We start from the raw sequence: 24,000 nt of genomic DNA, 5'->3' as shown, positions 1-24,000 counted from the left end.
GGAAGCCAAAGGAAAACATTTAGGGCAGTGGCTGTCAGTTGCTTCCAGTCTGAGACCCCTCCACGCTTCTATTTAGCAATATGGGAAGGGCAGCGTGGTCCCAACCCTGGGGCACCCCAAGGGTCCTTAAATCAAGAACCCGCAACTTTGCAGGGCAATTTGGGGTTCCCCAGTTCCTGTGCCTCCGTAATGTTATGGAACTTAATGAATACGAAACAAACCCCAGGCTCCTGTAATTGTCAGATTTTCCTGTGTTTTGCTTTGTCAAACTGTTGACGTTGCAACTTGAAAGCTGGAGAAACCCTCCAAGCTCTTCCCCAGAATAATGGACTATCTCAGCCGCTGCCAGTGGGTAGCCTGCCTGCGGGCTGATAAAGGGTCTGGTTTTTCAGAGTTGTGGTGCACATGGCCGGTTGGCTTCAATGGGAACCTGGGGTGCTGGTGCCGGGTGCCTGCAGCTCCTTCGAGTTAGAGGCACTGAGCCCTCCTGCAAACCGAGTGCAGGGGCAAAGGCAACATGCGGGAAGCAAATCTTCACCTTGCCTGGTTTACAGAAATGAGGAAGCAAGGCTTTTTGAGAGGAGGAACAGCTGTTTGTTTTGGATTCCATTCTGGTCACTGGCAGGGGTGGGGAGCTGCCCAGGTTTAGCGTGAGGATGTGTCTGAGGGATCCTGTTAGTCACTTAGGTTTGAGAGGCTTTGTACCGAACCCGTCTTTCCTCCACTAGGTCCCCCGTCTGGAGCCGGGTACGGATGAGGAATCCCTAGATTCTCCCTCTCTTCTCCCCTTTCCCCTCCCCCAGCAAGAGTAAATCAAACCCGGGCAGCCCACGCACCAGAGACCCGTTCCTCTGCTGAGTCAGTAGGAGGAATGTGACCTGGCAGTAGTGTAACCAGCCATGCAGTAGCTGCTGTCCATGGGGGGGGGGGGGGGGCATATCTGATGAGCTCCCCCATGGGTGGGGGTGGCTCGAGATAAGCCGACTCACTCAAGCGCAACACCCACCCTCCCCCCACCACCTAGCTCCTGCGGCAAGCCACTGAACTGCACAGAGCACTCACAGGGAGCAGACACAGCAAGGTCTCTGGTGTATTTGCTTACAAACCTAAACAGCTGTATTTCCTTAAGCTGTTTTGCTGATAGCTGCCTTCTCCCCCAAACAGAAAAGGATCAGCCAGACTTTATCCTGGGTATCGGTACTGAGGGGGTTGGTCTTCCGGAGGGGCTTAATCCACTTGGAATGGGGGGTGGGGTGGGTGGTGTTGTGTTGCTCTGTCTGCTCCCATCTCCAGCGCAGGGGCCTGCGTGCGTGCGGATGTCTCATTTCTGCACATCCAGGCCCAATTGTGGTTCCACGGCGGCAGGTCACGTGCAGTCTCTATTGTCACTGACTAGCCCATTTTTCTGAGCTCTCCAGGCGTGTCTGATGTCAAAGCAAGCCCTGCGCTTACAGCCTGTTCTGTGGTTGCACATGCTTAATACTCACTGGGCTATTGCGGCCCCAAGAGGTTCGCCTTTCTCCCCCTCCTGAGTCGCTCTGGAGCCCAGCCCCAGCAAGCTTGCAGCTGTTGCAGTGGGGCCGCCTGCGTGAGCCATTGCTGAGTCTTTCCGGGGAGCAGCTTTTTATCTCTGCAGGGCTTCGGGCTGCTTATCGGCTGCATGGTAGGCAGGACCTCCTCTGTCTCGCTCGCTCTGGTGGGGAAACATGCCGTGGAATGGCAGATACATCCCACCCTATGTGGGAGTTCCCTGCTGAACGCGGAGGAAGCCAATAGCTGTGTGCTAAGATCTGTCTTTAGTCAGCAAAAGGCACCTGGCTGCATGTTTAGCTGGGTATAGAAGCCAAGGCCTGCCCTGTTACAAAGGCACAGCTCCCACTGGCTTCTCCAGGGGGAAGCACCCGCGTAACTGAGGGCAGAACTGGGCCCTGGCTTAAACTAGTGTTGTCTTGTGATTAGAACAGGAAGGAAGGGAGCCGGGACTCCTGGGTTCTCCCCAACTCGGGGAGGGAAGTGGAATCTAGTGGGTTAGAATGGGGGAGCTGGGAGCCAGGACTCCTGGGTTCTATCCCCGGCACTGGGAGGGGTGTGGGTCTGGTGGGTTAGAATGGGGGGGTCTGGGAGCCAGGACTCCTGGGTTCTATCCCCGGCACTGGGAGGGGTGTGGGGTCTGGTGGGTTAGAATGGGGGGGGGGGGGCTGGGAGCCCAGACTCCTGGGTTCTGTTCCCATTTCTGTCACTGACTTGCTGCACCCCCTTGGATAAGTCCTTCCCTCTCTTGGCTCAATAGAGAAGTGTCTTTGGTCTGCATCTTACGCTGGCTCACGTGGTCTGTTCCGCTGGGCAAAGTGCTGTTAGACTTGGACCCAGCTGTGGTTTGTCTGCTGGGGTTGGGGGGGCCCTACCTGCCAGGCTGACGGATCCCTCGTTGTGTGAGCAGAGCAGTGGAGCCTGGCCCATGAGAGAGAGAGAGAGAGACCCACCAGAGAGGGAGGGACAGGGGCAGGACATCTTTGCTTTCAGGGCTCCGGGCGCTGACTCCTGGCTTCCCCCAGTTGTTTGGGTGCGGTGAGCCCGGCTATTGCAGAGTAATGGGGTGGTGGAGCGAGGGCCAGAGTATGTCCCTGTTCCGAGGCTCCTGGGAGGGTGACTGGGCTTTGGGGGCTGGTGTTCCTCCGCCCTGGGGGGCGTGCCGCGCCGCAGGGACCCCATCGCTCAGAGGCAAATGGTGGGCGCTGGCCCAGGGCGTTTGCGGTGTGGTGACGCCTCACTCCTTTCTGGCCGGCTAGTTCCTCTTCCTTCTCCCTGCTGGACTTGCTGCCTTCCTGGGGCCCTCCTAGGACCCCTCCCCTACTGAATGCAGCCATGGCAGGCTTCTTCCAGCTGGCTGGTCCCTGGGACACAAGCACCCGCAGCCACACATCTCGCCAGTGAGCCAGAGCAGCGATGTTCCTTTGACGCCGTCAGGCCCCGAGACCCCCGCAGCACTGCCCTGAGTCCTGCCGGAGATCGGCCCACCCTTTCCTTACAAACGCTTCCCTCTCTCCTTTCAGGCCCTGGCGAGATGTCTCTGTGCCAGTGTGCGGGGAAGCACAGCGACTCAGACATGGAGGGCTGCTGCTTCTCGGCGGGCGGGGGCCTGAAGGTGTACCTGCACTGGAGCGGTGAGGAGGAGGAGCGGTGCCAGACCTACACGCAGGGGGTGCTGAGCGCAGAGGAGATCTGCATCGACATTGCCCAGAAAATCGGTGAGCACTGGCTGTGTCCCTGGGCTACCGCTGCTCCAGACAAGCCTCCATGAGTCTGCCCCTGCCCCAAAGACAGGGCTCTGAGCAGTCACTTGTGCTTAACGCTGCTGGATCTGCCAGGGTGGGTCACCGCCCAGCGCTGTGTTGGGGTGGGAGTGTGTGGGGGCTCATCCCTCGCTTCAGACTCAAAGATGAAGGTTCCCTCTGCTTCCCTATGACGCTGCTGGGTCAGCGAGCAGCGCAGGTTTTACGGGAGCGCCAGTGTCGTTATAACTGTTACCGCCCCGGGGGGTACGATCCAAAGCCTGTTCTTCCCTTTAGCGGCAAGGGGCTGTTGGGGCATGTCCCCTCCTGAGATACCAAGAACCGTGAACTCGGGTGACCCCAGGTTGCTAGCGTGCAACTGCTCCGCAGGCCACCCTCTGCCTTGTCTGAAGGCAGCCACGCTGCCAGCCTGGCCCTGGCCCCCTCCGCGTGTGTCCTCCCTGTAACCCTGAGCTCTCGCTGGCCAGTGCTGTCTGCGATGATGTAGCTCTGCCCATGGGGATTATGAATCACGTCCTTTGGATGATCCCAGCCATGGGCTGGTGCCGTAGAGCTGAAAGGGCCGTTACTCCATCCCGTGACCAGCTCCCCGCTCTGAACCAGCCAGTCCCTGACCAGAGGCAAAAGGCTCTAATCCCTACCTGCCACCGAGTCCCCCTTGCTATGTATTGTTGAGTTGCCATCCCCCTTAGAAGCTCTGTGTCCATTAGAGCTGGAGCTCTTACTAATCAGGCCCATTGGCTCTAGCCTCCTGTGTGTGTCTGGTGTTCCTAGGCGTAGGGTGAATCTCCCTCTTCTCCTGTGCTCTGGCTGTCGGGCCTTTACTGGAAGGCTGAGTTATTGGAGCATGACTAGCTCGACTGTGGTGATGCGGCCTCTGACTCATTGGCATCTTCGCGTGATAAACACTCTGCCACTCTCCAGGGACTTTCCCTGGTGAGCCGCAGGAGCCATGGATGTCACCGGAGCCTGGTTCTTAGGTCCCGTCCGAGCCGAGCCGCCAGGGCTGTGCAGGGGTATTTCCCTCTCCCACTGGGAGGAGGTTGCTGCAAACCCCGTTTCCTCCTGTGTGAGGCCAGCTGACAAACCAGGCTGGGGTCATGTCTCCCATCGTGGTGGTGTTTTCTGCTTGGTGCAGATTTAAAAAAAAAAAACCAACTCCGCAAACCCGTCACGTTGCTGAGAGGATTGTCAGGCCAACTGGCTGCCTCTAAGCAACCAGCCTGGGGTGTGGCGATGTCTCTGGAGGAGGCAGTGTGGCCGAGTGCAGACAGCACTGGACTGGGACTCAAGAGACCAGGGTTCTATTCCTGGCTCCACCACTGGCCTGCTGCTGGGTGACCTTGGGCAAGTCTCTGTCCCTCCCTGTGCCTTAGTTTCCCCATCTGCAAAACAGTTAATGATACTGACCTGCTTTGTAAAGCCCTTAGAGTTCTGCGGCCGAAGTGCTATTTAAAAGCTAGCTATGAGGATTCTTGTTAAAAGCAGACTAGTTTTAACAAGTACCTTTACATTCTGAGCCGTCGCGTGGCTCAGAAAGGGCGAATTCCGTTCTTGCATTGTGGGACTTGGGCCTAGATCTTGGGTCTCCGAGCATCAGGCGCTATTCCTGCTGTTGGCACTCAGTGAAGGAGTCCGTTACCGGTAAAATCCTGTAACGGGGAGGAGAGAACTGGGAACCACTTCCAGGACAAGACCATGAGAGAAGCAGCTTTGTGGCAGCTATAAAATGGTGCCGTTTAACGCTGGGGCAGAGGGGAAATGCACCCCTGCCATGGCACAGGAATTCTCTTGTCTCCTGCAGGGATCACGCCGCTCTGCTACAGCCTCTTCGCGCTCTGTGATGTGCAGACCAGAGTCTGGCTCCCTCCCAACCATGTGTTTGAAATCAGCAAAGACACCAACCTGAATCTGCTCTTCCGCATGAGGTGAGAATCGCTCCCTGGGGTCACGAGTGGCTCCTCACAGGCTCTCTGCTTTTGCCAGCTGCAGTTCGGGGCGAGGGGCCCCTTAGCCAGCTGCTATGGGGTAACGTGTCAGGCATTTGAATAGGAACCTCGAGTTGGGGAGAGGCATCCCTTGGTCGTTTGCCTGGTTACCTGGGAAGGGAGGCAACGGAAACAATTAAGAAGCCTGGATAAAGGTTGGCATCAGGTCAAACAGCGACCGGGCAGCATCTCTGGGGAAGTGAGACTCTGTGCATGTCTTTCTGGGTCTCCCTTGGGCTGACTGTACGGCCGAGAGCTGGGCGGTGCGCCCCTGCAGTGGAAATCTGTCACAGGATTCCTTGTGCCCCTCTATCCCAACCCACATCCCCTGCTGTTCCAGTCCGTGCTTCCCCACAGTCAGCTCTGCTTCTGCTGTTCCAGACTTGGGCTTCTCCTGAGCAGAATCTACCAGTCACGTCATTACAGAGCGCTGGTGACGTGGACAAAGGTCCAGAGGGAAATAGGCTGGGACCCACCGAACTCATTCTATCTGTGACTTGGGGGTAGCGTGTTGATCTAGGTCTCCAGGTATGAAAAGAGGAGTGTGTGGCTTTTTTACAGCCGTTAGGCAGTTCTGCTTATTGATCTCGTCTCTGCGAGGCTCTTACATACCACAGGAATCATGCTGCAGGACGCAGCATCTCCTCCGAGAACGCAGTCACCATGACGGCAGGGCTTTCATGCTCGTTTTTATAGCGTCTGAGTCATAATAAAGGCAAAAGTGAACAGCGATTACAAGACTGTTTGGTCTGGGATTTTATTAGGTCCTGTGAACCTCTCCTCTGGCAACTTTCCTCTTTAGCACCAGTGTGCTTCTAATTAGAAAGTGGAATGTTTGCTTGTAGGCATCTTGTATGTCACTGTCGGGCATGCAGGTGCTGAGGACAGCGCTGACTAGTTAAAGGCCGTCTGGTGCTGCACTGACGGCCTGCAAATCCGCAGTGGCCAAAGGGTCTGTATGGGAGGGCTTTGGCCGCCTGCATCGCCATGGTACTGGAGTGTGGATCGTGGGCTTCTAAAAAGCAGCCTGTTGCCAGCCTCATCTTCAGTGCAGACCACATATCCCAGCATGCTTAGCTGCTCAGCTCAAGATGGGGCAAAGCATGCTGGGCTATGTAGTCTTTGTGTTGCTCTAAACAGCATCGCTGTAGGCCACAATCTCTGTACCAAAGGTGAGGATGCATGCAGTCTGATTGCAGATAGAGCATAGGTCTCCGGCAGCTGAGCCCCTGGGTTGGACAGAGCATCAGTCACATTGATAACGGACAGCCTGATCCAACGGCCGGATCCAGCCCCTAGATTACAAATGGCTCACGTTGGATGCAGCAGCACTCTGTTTCCTTCCCCTCCAAGGCACAGCTAGGTGTCACTCCCCTGACCTCAGCCAGGACGGGTGGCTAAGCCACCCACGCCGGAGCACCGCTGCAGGAAATTGCGTGTCTCGGTATGTGAGCGTCAGAATAGCTTTGTGCTCGCTACCGCAGACAGCTGTGGCTTTGAGGGTTCTGGGGAGGATGCAGGCAGTGGAAACCGAAACTCGCTTTGGCTGGAGTTTTTCCATAGTGACTCTCCCCAAGATGGGTGTCTGGGGCCCAGCACAGCGGGGTCCTGCTCCTGGCTGGCCCCTCTGGGTGCGATCCAAAGAGCAACGCGTTCGTGCTGTTCTTTAAATAGTGGAGCACAGTGCTGGGGAGAGGTGCCAACCCAGGGAGACTGGAGGCCTCTAGCCACAGGGCAGGCACGATACAGCTGGTGAGCTAACCGTGCTCTGGCTACGAATTGTGTGGCCTGCCAGTCTTTGTACAATGTGCACCTCCTCCCACCCCGGCTGACCCCTCTTGCCTGTTAGACAGTGAGCGTCCTGGGGCAGGCAGTGTGTCTTAGCACCCAGCATGAGGGGTCTCGGGGATGCAAGCAGCAGGGCTGCACGCTTCCCTCCCCTAACACACCCAGCTTGGACTAGAGCTTTGCTGTGTGAGATGCTGGACAATCCATGTGAGATGGTGCACGCTCTGCCTCGAGGAGCCCACACTACCCGCACCTATGTCCGGAGAGGCGAATGGCGGGCTCAGGGCCTGTGATAGTAGCTTGCTTGCTGCATTGGTAGCCGTTTGATTCTGTTGCTGTTTAACGGCTCAGGAGCCGAGCAAGTCTTGCTGCTGAACAGTCCTCTTGACTGGGCATCCCTGCTTGATGGGCTCGGAGACCACTTGTGCTGCACCTAAGTGACTCCTGTCCTCAGCAGCTCTGGTGCTGCAGTGGCTGCCTGCTGGAGCAGGCTTGCCCTGGTGGAGTGCTCGATGGAGATCCATGTTCTCATCACTTTATAGGCAGGGAAACTGAGGCCCAGAGGAGCAGCATGGCCTGCCCCAAGGTGACTGAGTCAGTGGCAGAACTGGGCATAGAACACAGGAGTCCTTAGCTCTGAGAGGCGTGTCTGCTCTGGCGGAGACCTCTGATCCCAGGATCACCTTTGTAAACAGCAGGTTTTTTAACCTCCTCTCCTCTCTGCGCCCCGAGAGCAATTGGAGTTTGGTAAATATGGAGCCAGGCACTGAGAGAAGAGGGTGCTCTCAGGCAAGTGAGTGCCAGGCAAGTGAAGTACATTCCTTTGGAAGAAGCCAGCTGCACCTGAGAGGTGTGTGTAGTCTGGCACGTTTCCCTGCCCATAAAACCCGGCCCCTGGAAACCTCCAGCCTCTCAAACAGCCTGGAAACCACAAGCTGGAGATCTGTGGGGGAGGTTCCCCGAATCGGGGGTGCAGGTCTGGGATGTACTGAGAGCCGTTCCTGGGCGGGGTCTTGGTCCCCGTGGCCAATGCAGCACTGCCCCCCTCACTTGTCTGTGCCGAATGGGCCTTGAAGTCTGAATTCCTCCTGCGGGGCGGGGCCTGACTGGCAGAAATGTCCTGGGAAACTCGCCCTGCTGCTGCTCTGGCTGTAATAGAGGCTTTTGGTCCCCAGCTCACTGCATTGGCATGGACGCTGTCTGCCAGATTGAAACCGCCTGCACCATGGGGGAGCGCTGGCTCATGCCCTTCCCCGCTGGAGCATGGGCAGGCGTTTCTCTGGCCAAGCTCCAGCGCTCGTTCAGCCGTACGGAGCGGCCTGTAGCGTGCAGCGGCTCAGGCAGCAGCTGTGGGTGCCAGCACAAGGGGCCGAGACCCCAGCACTGAACAGGACACACTTGCCTGGCTAGGCACCTGGAGGGTCCTGCAGCGGTGGGGAGGCTGGCAGGGTCAGGTCCTTGCTGATATAAATCCCTGAAACTACTGTATGCTGGTTTGCACCAGCCGAGGAGCCGGCCCTTAACTCTAGCAGGGTGTAGGTCTGCTTGGTTGTATTGCCAGTTCCAGAGGGGTGGTAGTGTGGTCTAGTGGAGAGAGAACTGGACTGGGACCCAAGAGACCTAGGTTCTATTCCCAGCTCTGCCACTGACCTGCCGGGTGACCTTGGGCAAGTCACTCCACCTCTCCATGCCTCAGTTTCCCGAGCGGTAAATAGCACTAATGATACTGGCCTCCCTTGTAAAGCACTTGGACATGCACTAGTGAAAAGCTGGCTGCGTGGCCATCAGAGCTGAGCCCCGCAGCTGTGGAGACCAGGCCCCTTTGCTGTGACTCCTGCCTGCTGCTCGGGGCAGCTTGGAGGGGACTGACTCAGAAGCAGAAGAGGGAGGATTTTGTAGCCAGGGTCTGGCAGCTGCTAAACCACTGGGCTCAGTGGTGCTGTGGCCCTTCCTGCCTCCCACAGGTTTGTCTGTGTCTGTCTCCCGCAGGTACTACTTCCGCAACTGGCATGGGATGAGCGACAAAGAGCCGGCCGTTTACCGCAACGTTCCCCGGCAGAGCGACGCCCTCGAGGACAAGCTGCAGGGTGGTGCGCTTCTGGACAAGTCGTCCTTCGAGTATCTCTTTGAGCAGGTGGGGACCCCGGTGCCGTGACTGGGAAGGGCTGGCGGCCGAAAGGGTTAGATATAGACCCGGGGCTCCCTAGGGATGAGTGCCGCTTTCACCAGTGCTTCTCGCTGGACACCTCTGATACTCGGCTATGAGCGTGCCGAGTGCAGGATGAGAACCTGTGTCGCACAGACAGGGATCTGACACCTGCCTCAGTGGAGACTCGAGCGCTGATTCCCAAGGGCGCTGGCACAATGTTTTCTCGGCTTCCCCGTCACCCGAGCTGGCGCTCTCCTGGGTGTGCATTCCTTTTTTAATTCAGTGGCAGGAGGCCACCTTGCCTCCAGGCTGTGGGCTGGGGAAAGGCTTAAACAATGATGTAGAAATGGCCAAACCGGATCAGAGCAGGGGCCCATGTCCCTCTAGCCCGGTATCCCATCTCGGACAGGGGCAGCACCAGCTGCCTCAGAGGAAGTGTGGAATATCCTGCCCCGAGGGAAATTTCCTCCTGAGCCCTGATAGCTCAAGGTCAGGGCGCTGGCCCTGAAGCAGGGTGGTCTGCAGCTCTTCCAACACAGAAGAAAATCTTTAAGGTTTTGCCTCATTTGATTTAAAGATATTCCAAATACGCTCCGGGCCGTAGGAGCTGAGAAGGGCTCTCTCGGTGAGGCTCAGAAGGAAGACCGCTAAATTGGAGTGTATGGTTTGAGTCCCCTTTTCTCTGTGGAGAACGTTGTTTTGTTTGTTGGTTCCCTTTGCAGGGGAAATACGAGTTCATTAATGACGTTGTGTCTCTGAAAGACCTTCAGAGCGAACAGGAGATCCACCGGTTTAAGAACGAGAGCTTAGGCATGGCTGTCCTTCACCTCTCTCACATGGCTCTCCAGCGAGGCGTCTCTCTCGAAGAAGTGGCCAAAAAAACCAGGTGATTGCGGGGTGGATGGGCATCGGCGGTGTGCTGTCCACCTCCGTCCCAAGCACTGCAGTTCAGCTAGCGTGCGCCCGCTGAATGGGGCGGAGCTTGCCTCACGCCAGCGCTGGAAATAATACGGCTTTCGTGGAGGTGGTTTCTGGAGCCCATCATAGGAGTCGCCTGGCGGCAGGTGTTGGAACTGAATTGACCCCAGGAGAGCGCGCTTCTCCTCCAGCGGGCACCCTGCGACCCAGGGGGCGGTAGGGCCTAAGACCTGACGCACTGTGCCGGGTGCTAGGGTTCGCGTTGTGTGACTGCAGCGTCCTTTCTGCATGCTCTGCTTTGCCATTTGCTCTCCCTCCTGTGCGATGCCCCTCCCGGTGAGCAGGCGTGCTAACCTTCCTGGGGGCCGTTCCTTCCCCTGTCTCTCCCAGCTTCAAGGGCTGCATCCCGCGCTCCTTCTGCCGGCAGATCCAGCAGAACAACTACCTGACCAAGTTCCGCATGAGGAACGTCTTCAGGAAGTTCGTGCAGCGCTTCCAGCGGCACACGGTCAGTGCTGGGAAGCTGACGGAGCAGGACGTCATGTACAAGTACCTGGCCACCTTGGAGAACCTGGCCCCCCGCTTCGGGAGCGAGCTCTTCCCGGTCCTTTCCCTGGAGACGGCCTCTGAGGGCGAGAAGGTGCTGCCCTATATCAATGGCGGGCACGCGCAGCTGGAGGATGGCTGTGCGTCGTCTCCCAGGGACAGGCCCGCCACCCACGAAGTCCTGGTCACCGGCACGGACGGGATTCAGTGGCGGACTGTCCCTGTTGAGGTAGGCTTGTACCCGGCTCCCCTGCCATGGGGGGCCACTGGGTCCTCTTCCTTGGGAGTCGCAGTCGGCGGTGCTGGTCCGGTTCTAGCTAGGGCTGACCCCCTCTCGTTCAAAGGCACTGCGGCCTAGTGGATAGAGCCCAGGGCTTAGGCTCAGGAGACCTGGGTTCTGTTCCTGGCTCTGCTGCTGGCCTGCTGGGTGAGTCATGGCCCTGCTCTGTGCCTCAGTTTCCCCATCAGTAAAATGAGGGTGATGGTCCGTCTTCGGCCCAGGCTGGGGTAGGGAATTTAGGTGATGGTACTGACCTCCTGTGAGAGCTGCTGCTGAAAAGTGCTAGGCAAGAGCCAGGGAGTGGTGGTTAATGGTATGCGCCCGGGGAAACCCCCGTCTCCGAAGGCACAAGACTAGCCTGGCCTTGAGGGCCCAATGAATGAGGGTGGCGTCGGTCCAGCGTCCGGGACTTGCTGTGTTCCGTGCCACGCAAGCGCTGCTAACCCGAGGGACTTGCTCAGCAAAGCGCGTTTCTAGCCCTGGCAAGTGGTGTGCTCGCTCGGGCTTGCCTCGGTGCTGGCACGAGCCGTGCTGCTGCTGCTGGAGCTGAAAATGCTGCCTCTGGAAGAAGATGGGGCAAGCCCAGCTTCCCGGGGCGTGCTGCTAAGGCTGAGTCAGAACTGATGTGGGGCGGGAGGCGCATGAGGTGGGGTGAAGGGCTAGATGCTCGCTGGCGGGAGCTGGCGCCATGGAGCCTAGTGCCGTGGGAGAATGCAGGCCAGGCCTGGCCACCGCTTCGCCTAGTCTGTGGATGCTGCCCAGCCCCCTGGAAAGCCGGAGCCGTGACCCTGCTTTGTTTTACTTCCGCAGAGTGCAGAAAGCCACCCCCACCGGGGCTATTTTGGGAGGAAGACCAAGGCCAAAGAGCTGGACCCCAAAGGGCCGTGTCAGCCGGTGGAGAGGAGCGAGGCCAAGTGGGTGCGCTTCTGTGACTTCCAGGAGATCACGCACGTTGCCCTTGAGGACTGCAAAGTCAGCATCAACCGCCAAGACAACAAGTGCCTGGTGAGGGCTCTCCCTGCGTGACGGGTCTCTGGAGCGGGGACTGACTTTCTCCGGCTGTGGGAGGGGAGTGGGGGCTAGTGGTTAGAGCAGGGAAATCCTGGGTTTCATCCCAAGCTCCACCTGTGATGTGGTCTTGGCCAAGTCAATCCTGCGTACGTCTAGCACCCGGTAACTGGGGGGTGTTAGGCTTTAATCACTGAATGTCTGTCCAGTGCTTTGAGACCCGTGGCTCTGAGACAGGGCGAGTCTTTCTCCTTTCCCATCCCCCTGCCCCTCAGCTCCAGGGTCAGCCCATTGGAGATGGGAGGGGGTTGGCATTAGAGGGCAGACTAAGGAACGGTTACTGGCTCCAGCCATCTCCAGGATGGGGGGTGCCGGGGAGGGGACCTAAGGGAGCTGTGGGTTGTGTGCAGAGGGGGCGGGGTCAATACCAGAATCTTGGGGCTTTCCCATAGTGCAGATTCCACAGGTGTTCCGGTTAGTGATGTGCCAGCTGCTGGGAGTGCCAACCCATGTGTTGAGCGCTCGGGGGTTCATCCTTGAACCACTGGCTGGCTCAGAAACCGGAGCTGGGACAGTGAAGGGTGGGGGCGAGGCCTGGGCAGCCTCTCGGCCAGCCAGTGATGACGCCCCGTGGCTGTTTTTCCCTCCCCCAGGAGCTGGTTCTCCCGTCATATGAAACGGCCCTGTCCCTGGTGTCGCTGGTGGACGGCTACTTCAGGCTCACGGCCGACTCCAGCCACTACCTGTGCCACGAGGTGGCCCCGCCACGGCTGGTGATGAGCGTCCTGAACTGCATTCACGGGCCAATGCAGTAAGTGGCGCCTGCCGCCGAGCGGGAGACCTGGGGGCTCCACGCGGCCTGGGCCCGTCTGACACCTTTCCCACCTCCAGGGAGGAGTTCGTCTTTGCCAAGCTGAAGCGGGAGGAGCAGGATGGGCTGTACATCATCCGCTGGAGCATCCTCGACTTCAACAGGCTGATCCTGTCGGTGGTGAAGAGGGACCGAGGCCAGGTGAGGCAGGTGTGGGGTGGGAGGAGGCAGGTTAGAGCAGTGGCCTGGCACTTGGGATGGTCCTTGGTTCCCTGGAGAAGTTTGTTCCCCAGTCCCGGACCAGCCCTGGAGAAAGCCCCGTCTCCCACCCAGGCTAGCTTGGCCTCATTCCTGGCACGCCCTGCCAACTGCACGTCGCAGACCCACTTGTCCTGAACAGCGTCTGGGCCGGGAGCCAGCCAGCGGCTCTGGGTGCAACAGGGGTTTGGGAGTGATGTACTCCAGTTGGGTGGAGTACATGGACCCAGCACCGAATGTGGGCTCCAAGTGTTGGCGTGCCACGCAGCAGAGCCGCTCTGGCTGGCTTTTACTGCTCTCCCTGTGTTTGGAGGGGTTGGGCCAACCTGTGTCTGATCCGGGCAGCTCCAGACGTGCCAAAAATATGTGCAGCCACCTCTGGGGTGGAAAGTGGCAACTAACAGACACAGAACACAAGAGTGGGGCAAAGGGAGACTTAGAGGAAAGACACTGGGGTGAGCCAAGGGACTTTCCCAGGCCCGAGCCCCATTGGAATCCAGCTCCTTTTGCCCTGCTGCCCAGGCAGAGCAGACGCATCTTCTCTGAAAGTCTCATTAATTCCAACCTCGCTCAAGTACACGCATGTCCCAGCACGCAGCTGCCATGAACGCAGGGCTGCTTGGGCATGTGCCCTGCCAGCTGGCACACGCCTCTCGATAGAAACACTCCCTTTCCCTGGCGCCGCCAAGCCTTGCATGGCGGGTCCCTGGCGCAACTCTCCACACAATCGCCCTGGGGAACGCAGGCCACGATGCCAGGGGGCGGCAGGTGCCAGGAGGAGCCTTGTGAGGAAGGCTGCCGCGGGTACAGAATCTGGGGGTGCTGTGTAACCGGCCGGGAAGGTACGGGCTGCCCTGGCGTCTCACTTGTGGTGAGAGTGAGTGCTCTCTCCTGAGCCGACCTAGTTACTGCAGGAAATGCCGGAGCTGAGCAACAACTTCCTTCTCTGGCTTGGGCGTGCTCAACCGGCTGGCGTAGGGCAGTGGCAGCAGACAGGCTTAATCGAGAGGCACAGACCTCGCCCGCCCGCTGTCTGAAATGGCAGCGCTGCCCGGAACCCTGCTGCAGTCCCCTTGGTGAGCCGGGGTGTGGCCAGCTGGCTGGAGCTCGGATGGAAGAGGTGCTGCTGGGCTGACTGCTTGGAGAGATGAGCTGGGGGGATTGTGATGAAATCTAGGCAGCCAGTGGTGGGGAGATGCTGGTTAGCCAAGCGCAGGGGCCTGACCCCAGAGCCTGCCTGGAGCCCGGCACTCTGAACCAGCGAGTGAATAGGGAGAAGCTGCAGGCCCCTGCTGCCCACTCATGATTTTTAGTGGCGTGGGTGACGGCAGGGTCCGCATGCTCAGGCGTAAGACTGTCAATGGGGCATGTGCATGCTGAGTGGGGGTTCTGGGAGCCATGGACGTTGGGTTACCCTGTCACAGCGGAGTCTCTCTCCCCCTCTCTCCCTGGGCCCCGGGACGCAGGCCACACCCAAGTATAGGCAATTCCGGATCCAGAAGAGAGGCGGCTCCTTCGTGCTGGAGGGCTGGGAGCGGGAGTTCTCCACCGTACGGGAGCTGATGGACGTTCTCAAAGGCTGCACGCTCAAGTCGGGAGATGAGAGCTTCGCCGTGAGGAGGTGCTGCCCGCCGAAGCCGGGAGGTATGAACCCTCTCCGCTGGTTTGGGGAGTGAGATTCTCCCCAGCAGCCGGGGCTGTGCCCCAGCCCAGGGCTCTCACATGCAGAGAGCCAGGGCAGTCTCCTAAATGGTTTGTTTCAAGGCTGATGGAGTCTCTGACCTCCCCTTCTTGTGGGCCTCTCCCCACAGAGATTTCAGACCTGATCATCGCCCGGAGGGTGAAGGACAGCACCAGGCAGATCCTGAACCTGACCCAGCTCAGCTTCCACCAGATCCGGAAAAACGAGATCACCCAGGTCAGCCTCCCTGACGAGGCTCCGGGGGGACGGGTCGGTGTCCTGGAGGAGAATCGATGCGCAAGGGAAGCTGAAAGCCGGTGCAGTGGGGGGGACTGGGGAGCGGGTGCTGGGCCTGGCCCAGCGACCCCCACAGGAGTGGGGGCTCAGCACCTTTAGCCCAGGGCCGGTCTCCCTCTGGCCATGGTGGGGGGCAAGCGGGGTTCTCTCTGCGATGCCGAGTGACCCCTTGCTGCTGTCTCCCCTGCAGAGAGCTCATCTGGGCCAGGGCACCCGCACCAACATCTACGAGGGTGTGCTTCATGTTTGCGGGGGTGCTGGCGGGGATGACGAGGCCGAGTACTTCTCCACCGAGCAGAACAACAACAGTCGGGAGATGCATGTGGTACTCAAGGTGCTGGACCCCAGCCACAGGGACATCGCCCTGGTGAGCCGAGCCCTGGGGCTGGGAAGGAGGGAGTGCTGGGCATGTGCTGAGCCCAGCCTGCTGGCGGCTCAGGGCCGGAGCTCTGCGGTGTGAACGGGCTCAATGCGCGGGACGCCGCACGGACTGAGACTGGGACCCTGCCTGGGAGCCTCCCGATGGTGCCATAGCCTGGGGGTACTCGGGAGCCCAGGAGGAAGGGTGACTGAATGTGGGGAGAAGGCCCTGGACCTGGATAGGAGCCTGGGGGAGGAGGGGTGAAATGGCCACACACTGGCCCTGCCAGCAAAAGCCCCACCCCAAACCCGCTGCCTGCTTCGGTTAGCTGGTCCGAGGTGGCTGTCTGTCCCGGGGACCGCGCTCCAGTGACTTCCCCCCTTCTCTCTGCAGGCATTCTTCGAGACGGCCAGCCTCATGAGCCAGGTCTCGCATATCCACCTGGCCTTCGTGCACGGCGTCTGCGTGCGGGGCTCCGAGAGTGAGTAACCGCCCCAGCACGTGGCCCTCCCCTGGATGGCAGCAGCAGCCGCCTCCCTAGCAGCCTGTCTGGCCCTTTGCCCCCGCAGAGGGGCTCAGGAGTATACCCTGAATGCCTCCCCTCCCCATCCTGCCTGGGCAGGGGGTTTCATCTCGGCAACAGTTGATCTGCCTTGCCCTCCAGTGCCAAAGAGCTAGGCTTGTAAGGAACGGCCTCTTCTGCCCTCTCAGATATCATGGTGGAGGAGTACGTCGAGCATGGCCCCCTGGATGTCTTGCTGCGGAAGGAGAAAGGCCGGGTGACCGTCGGCTGGAAGATCACGGTCGCGAAGCAGCTCGCCAGCGCCCTGAGCTACTTGGTGAGAAGCTGCGTTTGGAACTGGGATGTGCCCTGGGCGGTGGTGCCTTCGTTTGAGGCTGCTCTGGAGAGCCATGGGCTTGTTTAGGCACCTTTTGCCCCTGCTCCTCTCTGCTCCAGCCCCCTGGGGAGCGCCATCTGCCAGCGCTCAGCTGGGTGTCCCCTTCAGCACTGGATCCATCTGGGTAGGGCCTCAAACCCTCTCCTTGCCGCAGCGTCCCAGCACCTCCCCACCCCGGGAAGCACGGAGCCGAGGAGCGACTCACCCGAAGTCGCCCAGCAGGACGCTGGCGGTGCTGGGGCTTGAACCCAGGCCTCTTGCCAACGTGCACTGTTGGGTCTGAAACTGCGCGACTCCGTCTCTGGTAACACGTGAACCGCGCTCCTGGTCAGAGCGAGGCCCGGAGGCTGGGGAGAGCCGGGAGTGGGACGCTGCCTCCTCCCTTCCTGGCTAGGGCCGTTGCCAGCGGCTCAGGAGAGCTCCTGCGCTCGGCAGCTGCTTGGAAAGGCTGCGGGTGGCAGGACGTAGCCCTGGGCAGAGCTGCACAAAGGCCAGTTGGGCCTCCTGCTCCTGCTCTCCCCCCACATCTGTCTCGCAGAGGGGGGAAGAGGCAGGAAGCGAGTGCCTGCGTGTTGAGCTGGGACGGGACCCATCGTTCCAGCCTGGTCTTCAGATCCTGCAGAGCACCTGGAGTATCTTAAAGGGACGGGGCTCCTCACTGCTCACTTCATATTTTTTTTTTTTTTTTTTTACAGGAGGACAAAAACCTGGTGCATGGCAATGTGTGCGCCAAGAACATCCTACTGGCCAGGAAGGGGTTGGAGGACGGGTTGCTGCCTTTCGTGAAGCTCAGCGACCCTGGGGTCAGCTTCACGGTGCTCTCCCGAGAAGGTACCTAGTTCACGGTGCCCTCCCTCCAGATGCCCGGCTTGTCGGGGGCTGGGCTGGGCTCCCCGCAGCTCCCGTGCGGGAGGGGACGTCCCAGAGTGCTGTCGCCAGGCTCTGCAGCGGGGATTCCTGTGAACTATGCATCAGCTGGGCTGGGCGCGATCATCCCAGGTTTCATTTGGGCGCCAGCCAGGCTTGGCTCGTCCTCCTGTCTGACCCTGAGCGGAGCCGCGTGAGTCGCCCGCTCCGGCAAGGATCCCTTAAGCAAACAAAAGGCGAGGCCTTTCTCCAGCACCTTCCGCCCAGGGGGTCCTCGAGCACTTGCCAAACGACTCAAGGAGTCACTGCATCCACCCCGGATGTGCAGCCACCTCTGGGGTGTGCTGTCGCAGCTGTTGGAAACAGCGCACAGCAACACTACACACCAATTGAGGACAGGAAGTGGAGGGATAGTTTTTGGTAGAAACAGTCGGGAGAATTGGATGCAGCATGTGCTCATCCATGCTAGAGTTTGGCCACTATCCCCTGAGCACCGTGCTGGAGTCCTGTCCTGAGCTCCGAGCCCCACTCTCTGCAGCACAGGCCCCCTAGCCACATTGGGGTCAGCAATGATTCTCGGGGGAGAGCGCCTCCTACTGAGCCCCCCATTCCATTTCCCTCCCACTGCCTCCGAGCGGAGCACACCCTCTGCTGAGCCCCGGTGCGCTGCCTGCAGCCCAGCTCTCCTTTGTGAGCTGTGACCGGATCGGAGCACAGAGTGGTGTGGGTTACACGCCCATGGGGGACTCCGGCCCCCCGGCTCTGCTTGTGGGACTCCTGTTTGGTTTGCTTTGTCCTCTCCTAGCCAGGCGCCCGGCCCCTCCTGCTCCCCCAAGCAGGGCTGGGGACTCTGGAGCTCTTCCTGCCAGAGCTGCCCATGTGACTCCTGATGTCAGCACGCAGCAGGGGTGGGTTGCCCGTGCAGAGCCGAGCTGGGTCACCGTGACCGGGCCCGACTCCTTCGGCGTCCGCCCCGTTCCTGAGGCCCTGCTGCAAGGGGCTTTCCCCAAACCCGAGTTCTTAGTGGTGTGCGCGGTCGCTCAGGCAGCGTCCCTGCAGCAGCTCCGATCCCCTCTCTCCTCTTCCCCAAAGAGCGAGTGGACCGGATCCCCTGGATCGCCCCTGAGTGCGTCCAGGATGTCGGCAGCCTCAGCACCGCAGCCGACAAGTGGAGCTTCGGCACCACCCTGCTGGAGATCTGCTTTGACGCGGACGTCCCGCTGAAGGAGCGCACCCCCTCTGAGGTAACGCCTGTGCCCGGGTGCCTGTACCCCCCCAGCCTGGTACGCGCCTGTCCCATAACCTCAGCTGTGCCCGCGAGCTGCCCTCCGGCTAGTGAGAGCGATAGCTGTAGCGGCTGGATACGCTGTTTTTCTCTCAGACTCTAGCATCTCTTCCGAGGCCGGCGTGGCAGCGGGAGTGGGGTCAATCTCTGGGGCTCTAAACCCCACTGGGAAGAGGCTGGTCTGATCTGTGGCAGGCCAGAGCTGCTCTGGGTGGCGGGGGGGCGGCAGGGGAGAGCGCGGAGTTTCTTGAGACAGCAGGAGTGGGGGCCGTGTGCACTGGAGGGCTTGGGGAGAGCTGGGGGGGCTGTGTGGCTCGGTGTGGCTTGCTCAGTGGGTCCCCTCCTTTCCCCACAGAAAGAGCGCTTCTATGAGAAGAAGCACCGCCTGCCCGAGCCGTCCTGCAAGGAGCTGGCTGCCCTGATCAGCCAGTGCCTGACGTACGCCCCCAGCGAGCGGCCCTCTTTCCGGACCATCCTGCGGGACCTCACCCAGCTGCAGCCGCACAGTAAGCCCTCCGGCCCCCGCCAGCTGGCCGAGCGCACGCGGGGGCTGGAAACCGACTGAGGGAGACTTCCTGACTCCTGGGCAGCTCCTCGGCTCTGTGTCAGGCCAGGCAGGGAGGGTGGGGGCCCCCAGCGGGGACTGCAGCTCTGCTGGCCCCTGCCCTGCGTCGATACGCGACTCTCCCTCCTGGCGCTCAGTAGAAGGGGCGATCCCCCTGCCACCCCTGGAGCCCAAGCAGGCTCGTGCAGTTACCCTGGGCTTAGCCCACGCCCCGCACCTGGCGCCCCACATCCTTCTGGCCACGACAGAGCTCCCTTGGCTGCTCCTCGGCGGGCCGGAAGAGGTCATCCCTGGCGCGTGGCTCGTGCCAGTCCTGTCAGCCACGTGGCTCTTCTCCTTGCGTTCCAGACCTCGTCGATGTCACCTCCGTGAGCCCCAACTTCCCCGTCTCGGACCCCACGGTCTTTCAGAAACGCTACCTGAAGAAGATCCGAGAACTGGGGGAGGTAAGTTGCATCCATAGCGACCCTCGCCCCGGTTCAATGGCACCGACCGAGGGAGGTAGAAATGGCTGCGTTTCCCGAGAGCTTGGCAGGTTTCTATAGGGATGCTGCGGACAGCCCCATCCCTTTAGCAAGGATAGACTGTACGTCAGGGAAGTGTGAGCAAAGCCGCTGGCTGAGGCCCTGCGTTAGGAGGACACTTCCCCTACAGGCAGGTTAGGGCATGACTGCTGACTGAGGGGTTTCTTGCACCACTGCTTGGCTAGATGAGCCTCTCTTCTGCTCCGGCCTGGGTTGGCCTGTGCTGCCCTGTCCCTGGGAAGCTGGGATCCCCTGGCTGTTACTGTTCATTTCCAGCCCAGCGTGGGGCCTCCAGCGCTCTTTGGGCACTGCTCCTGACCTGCCACTAACAGTCCTCGAGCTTGGTCCGGATCCCAGGCTGGCAGAGGACGTTTCCACTGGAGACCTTTCTGTCTGAGAACCTTGTCTGCCCCAGCTAGTGCGTCCCACAGGGGCCTCTCCCCGCACCCGACAACTGGAGCCCTGCTCCGTGGTGGGATCTCAAAGCCCCGTTTCTGTCTTCCAGGGTCACTTCGGCAAAGTGAGCCTGTACTGCTATGACCCCACCAACGACGGCACCGGGGAGATGGTGGCCGTGAAGTCGCTGAAGTCCGGCTGCAGCCAGCAGCTTCTCACCAGCTGGAAGAGGGAGATCGAGATCCTCAAGACGCTCTACCACGAAAACATTGTCAAGTACAAGGGCTGCTGCAGCGAGCAAGGTACAGCCCAGCCCCGCTGCTGGGGAGCGGGGCTCCTGGGGGAGGATCGTGGCAGAGCGTTGTCTCCCCTAGTCCCAAGCCGGTTAGTGCCCTAACAGCCCAAGGCACATGCTCTACGGACACCCCCCATAGGCTGAGCGTGCTGTGGGGCTCCCCTGCTGCCCCCAAGGCGGGGTTAACTATGCATGTCCCCCGCAAGGCTGCTGCTTGGTGCCAGAGGGGTTAAGCCTTGATTGATTGCAAATCCCCAGGCCAGAGCAGAACGGTTGCACCTCTGTCAGCTGGCAGAAGGGAGCCCTAGGCACTCCCTGCGGAGGCTGGCCAGCTGCTCTCCAGGAGCATGGGATGTAAGGCACGAAGCTGCACATCACAGGAGGGGGCTTAGCCTCTGGTAGGACAGTGGTGGGGATTCAGGCCATGGCTGCGTTCCCCTCGGCTGCGCCTCTCTGCTCCGCTGCCTACCGCAGCCCGTCCCGCTGAGCGCATCGCTTACATCCGGCTCCTCTTCCAGGGGAGAAGATCGTGCAGCTCATCATGGAGTACGTGCCCCTGGGCAGCCTGCGGGATTACCTGCCCAAGCACAACGTCAGCCTGGCCCACATCCTCCTCTTTGCCCAGCAAATTTGCGAGGTAACGACCGGGCCCAAGCCAGGCAGCGCGTGGGGGGCCTGTGCTGATGCTGTCACTGCCTGGGGGAGAATGGGCTACACCGTGCGTCTGTGCCGCTCCAGAGCTGGGGTGGGGGGGCTGGGGAAACAAACGATTGTGCAGTGCAATGTCCAGGGGAAGGAGTGGGGTCTAGTGGCTAGAGCAAGGGGCCTGGGCGCTGGGACTCCTGGGTCCTACCGCCAGCTGTGGGAGGGGAGTGGGGTCTAGTGGCTAGAGCAGGGGGGAATCTGGGTGCTGGGACTCCTGGGTCCTATCCCCAGTTCTGTCAGACTCTCTATGTGACCTTGGGCCAGTTCCTGTCTCTCCCAGATGCTTCATGGTCCTGGCTGCAGAATGGGGATAATCCGATGTTTGCTGTCCACAGGGCATGGCTTACCTGCACTCCCTGCACTACATCCACAGGGACCTGGCTGCTAGGAACGTGCTGCTGGAGAACGAGAACGTGGTGAAGATCGGTGATTTCGGACTGGCCAAAGCCATCCCCGAAGGGCACGAATATTACCGCGTCTGCGAGGACGGAGACAGCCCCGTCTTCTGGTAAGCGTTGTGGGGTCCCCATGTTTCCCCTCTGAGGGCAACGCCGGTAGCTTGCTAGCCATCCCAGTGCCCTGGTGAATCTGCATTGTACGGAGCTGACTAGCTGGCCCCCTCTTGTTAATGGAGAGGGTTGGCCTGATTAAAATACACGTCCCAGCACGGCTCAAGTTGGAGCATTGTATGCTGCGACCTGTAGTCTTTGTGAGCCACCCAGGTGAGTGGCCTCAGGCCACGTGCGAGCTGTAGTGGAAAAGCAAATTCAGTAACACCTGGAGGCTGTGTGCACTGAGGGTCGGTCTGCAGCGCAGCCATGGCGAGGACGACTGGGTAACCAGCATCTGTGCCGCCTCTTCCCTCGGCGACTGCCAGAGCAAGTCTGCCCAGAGACTGCATCTGAATGGGACGCCTTCCTTCTGTACAGGCCAAAGATGTGGCTGGGGGGCCCTGAGGAATGGGATCCTGCCGTCCGTGCCGGGTCTGGCCTGGGACACTCTGGGATGCTGTGCAGGGCCATGACGCAGAATCTCTGTTGTGAGCCCCTCGGAGCTCAAGTGCCGTTTTTGGAGGGATTCTTGCCATGCTCTGGCTGTGGGTCCCTTGTGCTGATGCCCGGTGGTTGCAGCTATAGCTTGATGGTGCCCGTCTCCCCTGCCCCACCCCGCAGGTACGCCATGGAGTGCCTGAAGGAGTGCAAGTTCTATTACGCCTCCGACGTCTGGTCCTTCGGTGTCACTCTCTACGAGCTCCTGACACGCTGCGACTCCAGCCAGAGCCCCCCTGTGGTGAGTGGAGAGGGACTCACGGGGGCTTTCCTGCTCCTGGGGTTCGAGTTTGCTGAACAAGTAACAAGCGGGACCCTCCCCCACCAACCAGCTTTGTTCTCCCTCCCTCTTAGAAATTCATCGAGATGATCGGCGCGACTCAGGGTCAGATGACGGTGCTGAGGCTGATCGAGCTGCTGGACAGGGGGAAGAGGCTCCCGAGCCCGAAGGACTGTCCTTGTGAGGTGAGGCTGTCGCGGTGTAGTCCGCGCTGAGCAGTGCCTGTTAATAACTTCACGCGGTGCTACAGCCCATTCCATCCCACCGGGACCCCAAGTGCTCCACAGACTATACAGGGATCACTTCTTGGAATGTAGCCACCTCTCCTGTGGGACGTGATGGCTGCTTCCCGCTGCTCAGCAGCCTAGGACAGGAAGTGAAGAATCCAGTGATGCGGCAGGGCGACGCAGGAAAGCAGAATTGACTCCCTTTCCCCCACGATGCCCGGGATAGCACCACAGCTGTATAGGTGCTGGGCTTGGGCAGGCCCTCGATGAGCAGAAATACGCAGGTCGCGGACTGGCGTGGCAGGCAGAGAGACTGCCTCGCTAACGGGGGCTTTGCCTCCAGAGGGCCTGGCTAAAGACTAATTGCCTTCACTCTGATTAGGAATGGAAGCAGTGGGTTGGCCTTTCCCCTACACGCTGCTAAAAGAATGCAGGGTGAAATCCGGCCCCTGCTGAAGTCAGTGAGCGCTCTCCCTGGGATTCCACTCGGACTGGGCAAGCTTGAAGCCTCACCAGCCAGCCGCCCTGCCCTGGGCAGGGGCTGTATCCTCCAACGCCCATGGCCAGAGGCAGAGAGAACCCTCAGCTAGCGGAATAAGGGAGCAGTGGTGGCTTTTGTTACTTCGGTTTGGTTTTGATAGGCTTCGGAGCAGCGGAGGGTGCATGTCGGCCAGAGGGCCGTTCCACTGCTGCCTGCTAACGGGCCTGTTCCCGACTGCCTTCCGGCTCAGGGTGGGGGCGGCTGCTTTGAGTCATGGGTTTGATTTGTGCTCGGCCTGCCTTTTAACTGTTCTTCCCTTCCTCAGATCTACTGCTTAATGAAAAACTGCTGGGAATCCGAAGCTTCCTTCCGCCCAGCGTTCAAGAACCTCGTCCCCATCCTGAAGAACTTCCACGAGAAATACAAGGCTCAGGCCCCCTCGGTCTTCAGCGTGTGTTGAGTGGGATGCTTGGGAACTTGCTCGGGGAAGGACCACAGCTGCCTTCAGCTGGAAACCCTCTGGCGGAGAGGCCACTTTGAAGTGCTGGGGAGGGTTGGGACTTCACTTGCTGCCTCGGTGCCTGCTGCTGCGCGGCACCCTCCTACTCGATCCAGTTTTCCACCGTGTGCCGTGGAGTCCAGGGAACCCGCCGTGTCAGCAGAGATGCTGGCGAAGCTTCTCTTGCCACTTCTGAAGTACGGACCTGCTGCTTTGGCCTGGATTCCTAGGCTCTCCAGTCAGGTGGATTTTAATCCCGGAAAGTGGTTTCCTTCTAGGCTATGCAGCTAGAGGAACCTGTGGGGCTGTCTAGCAACCAGGCCAAACTGCCTTCCTGGCGCATCTCATCGAACCTCCTGGCTTGTATCAGCGCTATGCAACCAGCGCACTGTGCGTGTTGAAAGGGGCGGCCGTGTGAAAAAGCCTCCTTGGAGCCTAACCCGCTGCATCCCGGGCTGCCGTCAGGAACTCCTAATGCCTTTGCAGGGAGCTGTGGGGGCAGAGACTGGCGCTTGAGGGGTGGGTACTGCTGTGGGTACAGGCCTGAATT

At 60.0% G+C, this 24,000-nt stretch overlaps 1 protein-coding gene across 1 annotated transcript; it reads left to right on the top strand.

The window, feature by feature from the left end:
• The first annotated feature begins 3,064 nt into the window (after window positions 1-3,064).
• TYK2 (tyrosine kinase 2) lies at window positions 3,065-23,411 on the top strand. Its single transcript, XM_065419795.1, has 23 exons — window positions 3,065-3,248; window positions 5,098-5,221; window positions 9,059-9,203; window positions 9,941-10,104; window positions 10,527-10,911; window positions 11,773-11,967; window positions 12,624-12,781; window positions 12,862-12,982; window positions 14,464-14,683; window positions 14,851-14,957; window positions 15,208-15,384; window positions 15,772-15,859; window positions 16,090-16,217; window positions 16,973-17,108; window positions 18,237-18,388; window positions 18,785-18,935; window positions 19,343-19,440; window positions 20,024-20,216; window positions 20,728-20,846; window positions 21,250-21,422; window positions 22,087-22,204; window positions 22,318-22,428; window positions 23,277-23,411. Exons 1-23 carry the CDS (start codon window positions 3,065-3,067, stop codon window positions 23,409-23,411), a joined length of 3,582 nt encoding a protein of 1,193 aa, XP_065275867.1.
• Window positions 23,412-24,000: the final 589 nt, after the last annotated feature.

Source organism: Emys orbicularis, chromosome 19 (genome assembly GCF_028017835.1).
Source record: "Emys orbicularis isolate rEmyOrb1 chromosome 19, rEmyOrb1.hap1, whole genome shotgun sequence".
NCBI lineage: Eukaryota > Metazoa > Chordata > Testudines > Emydidae > Emys > Emys orbicularis.
Note: the sequence above shows the minus strand (reverse complement) of the source record. Positions and strands in the feature narration are given on the sequence as shown.

What these genes read in the sequence shown, in the direction of transcription:
- TYK2 (XM_065419795.1), top strand. Translation starts at nt 3,065, where the DNA reads ATGTCTCTGTGCCAGTGTGCGGGGAAGCACAGCGACTCAGACATGGAG. An exon ending in AATCTGCTCTTCCGCATGAG is followed by an intron (nt 5,222 to 9,058) that starts GTGAGAATCGCT and finishes TGTCTCCCGCAG; the next exon opens with GTACTACTTCCGCAACTGGC. An exon ending in AGATCCGAGAACTGGGGGAG is followed by an intron (nt 19,441 to 20,023) that starts GTAAGTTGCATC and finishes TCTGTCTTCCAG; the next exon opens with GGTCACTTCGGCAAAGTGAG.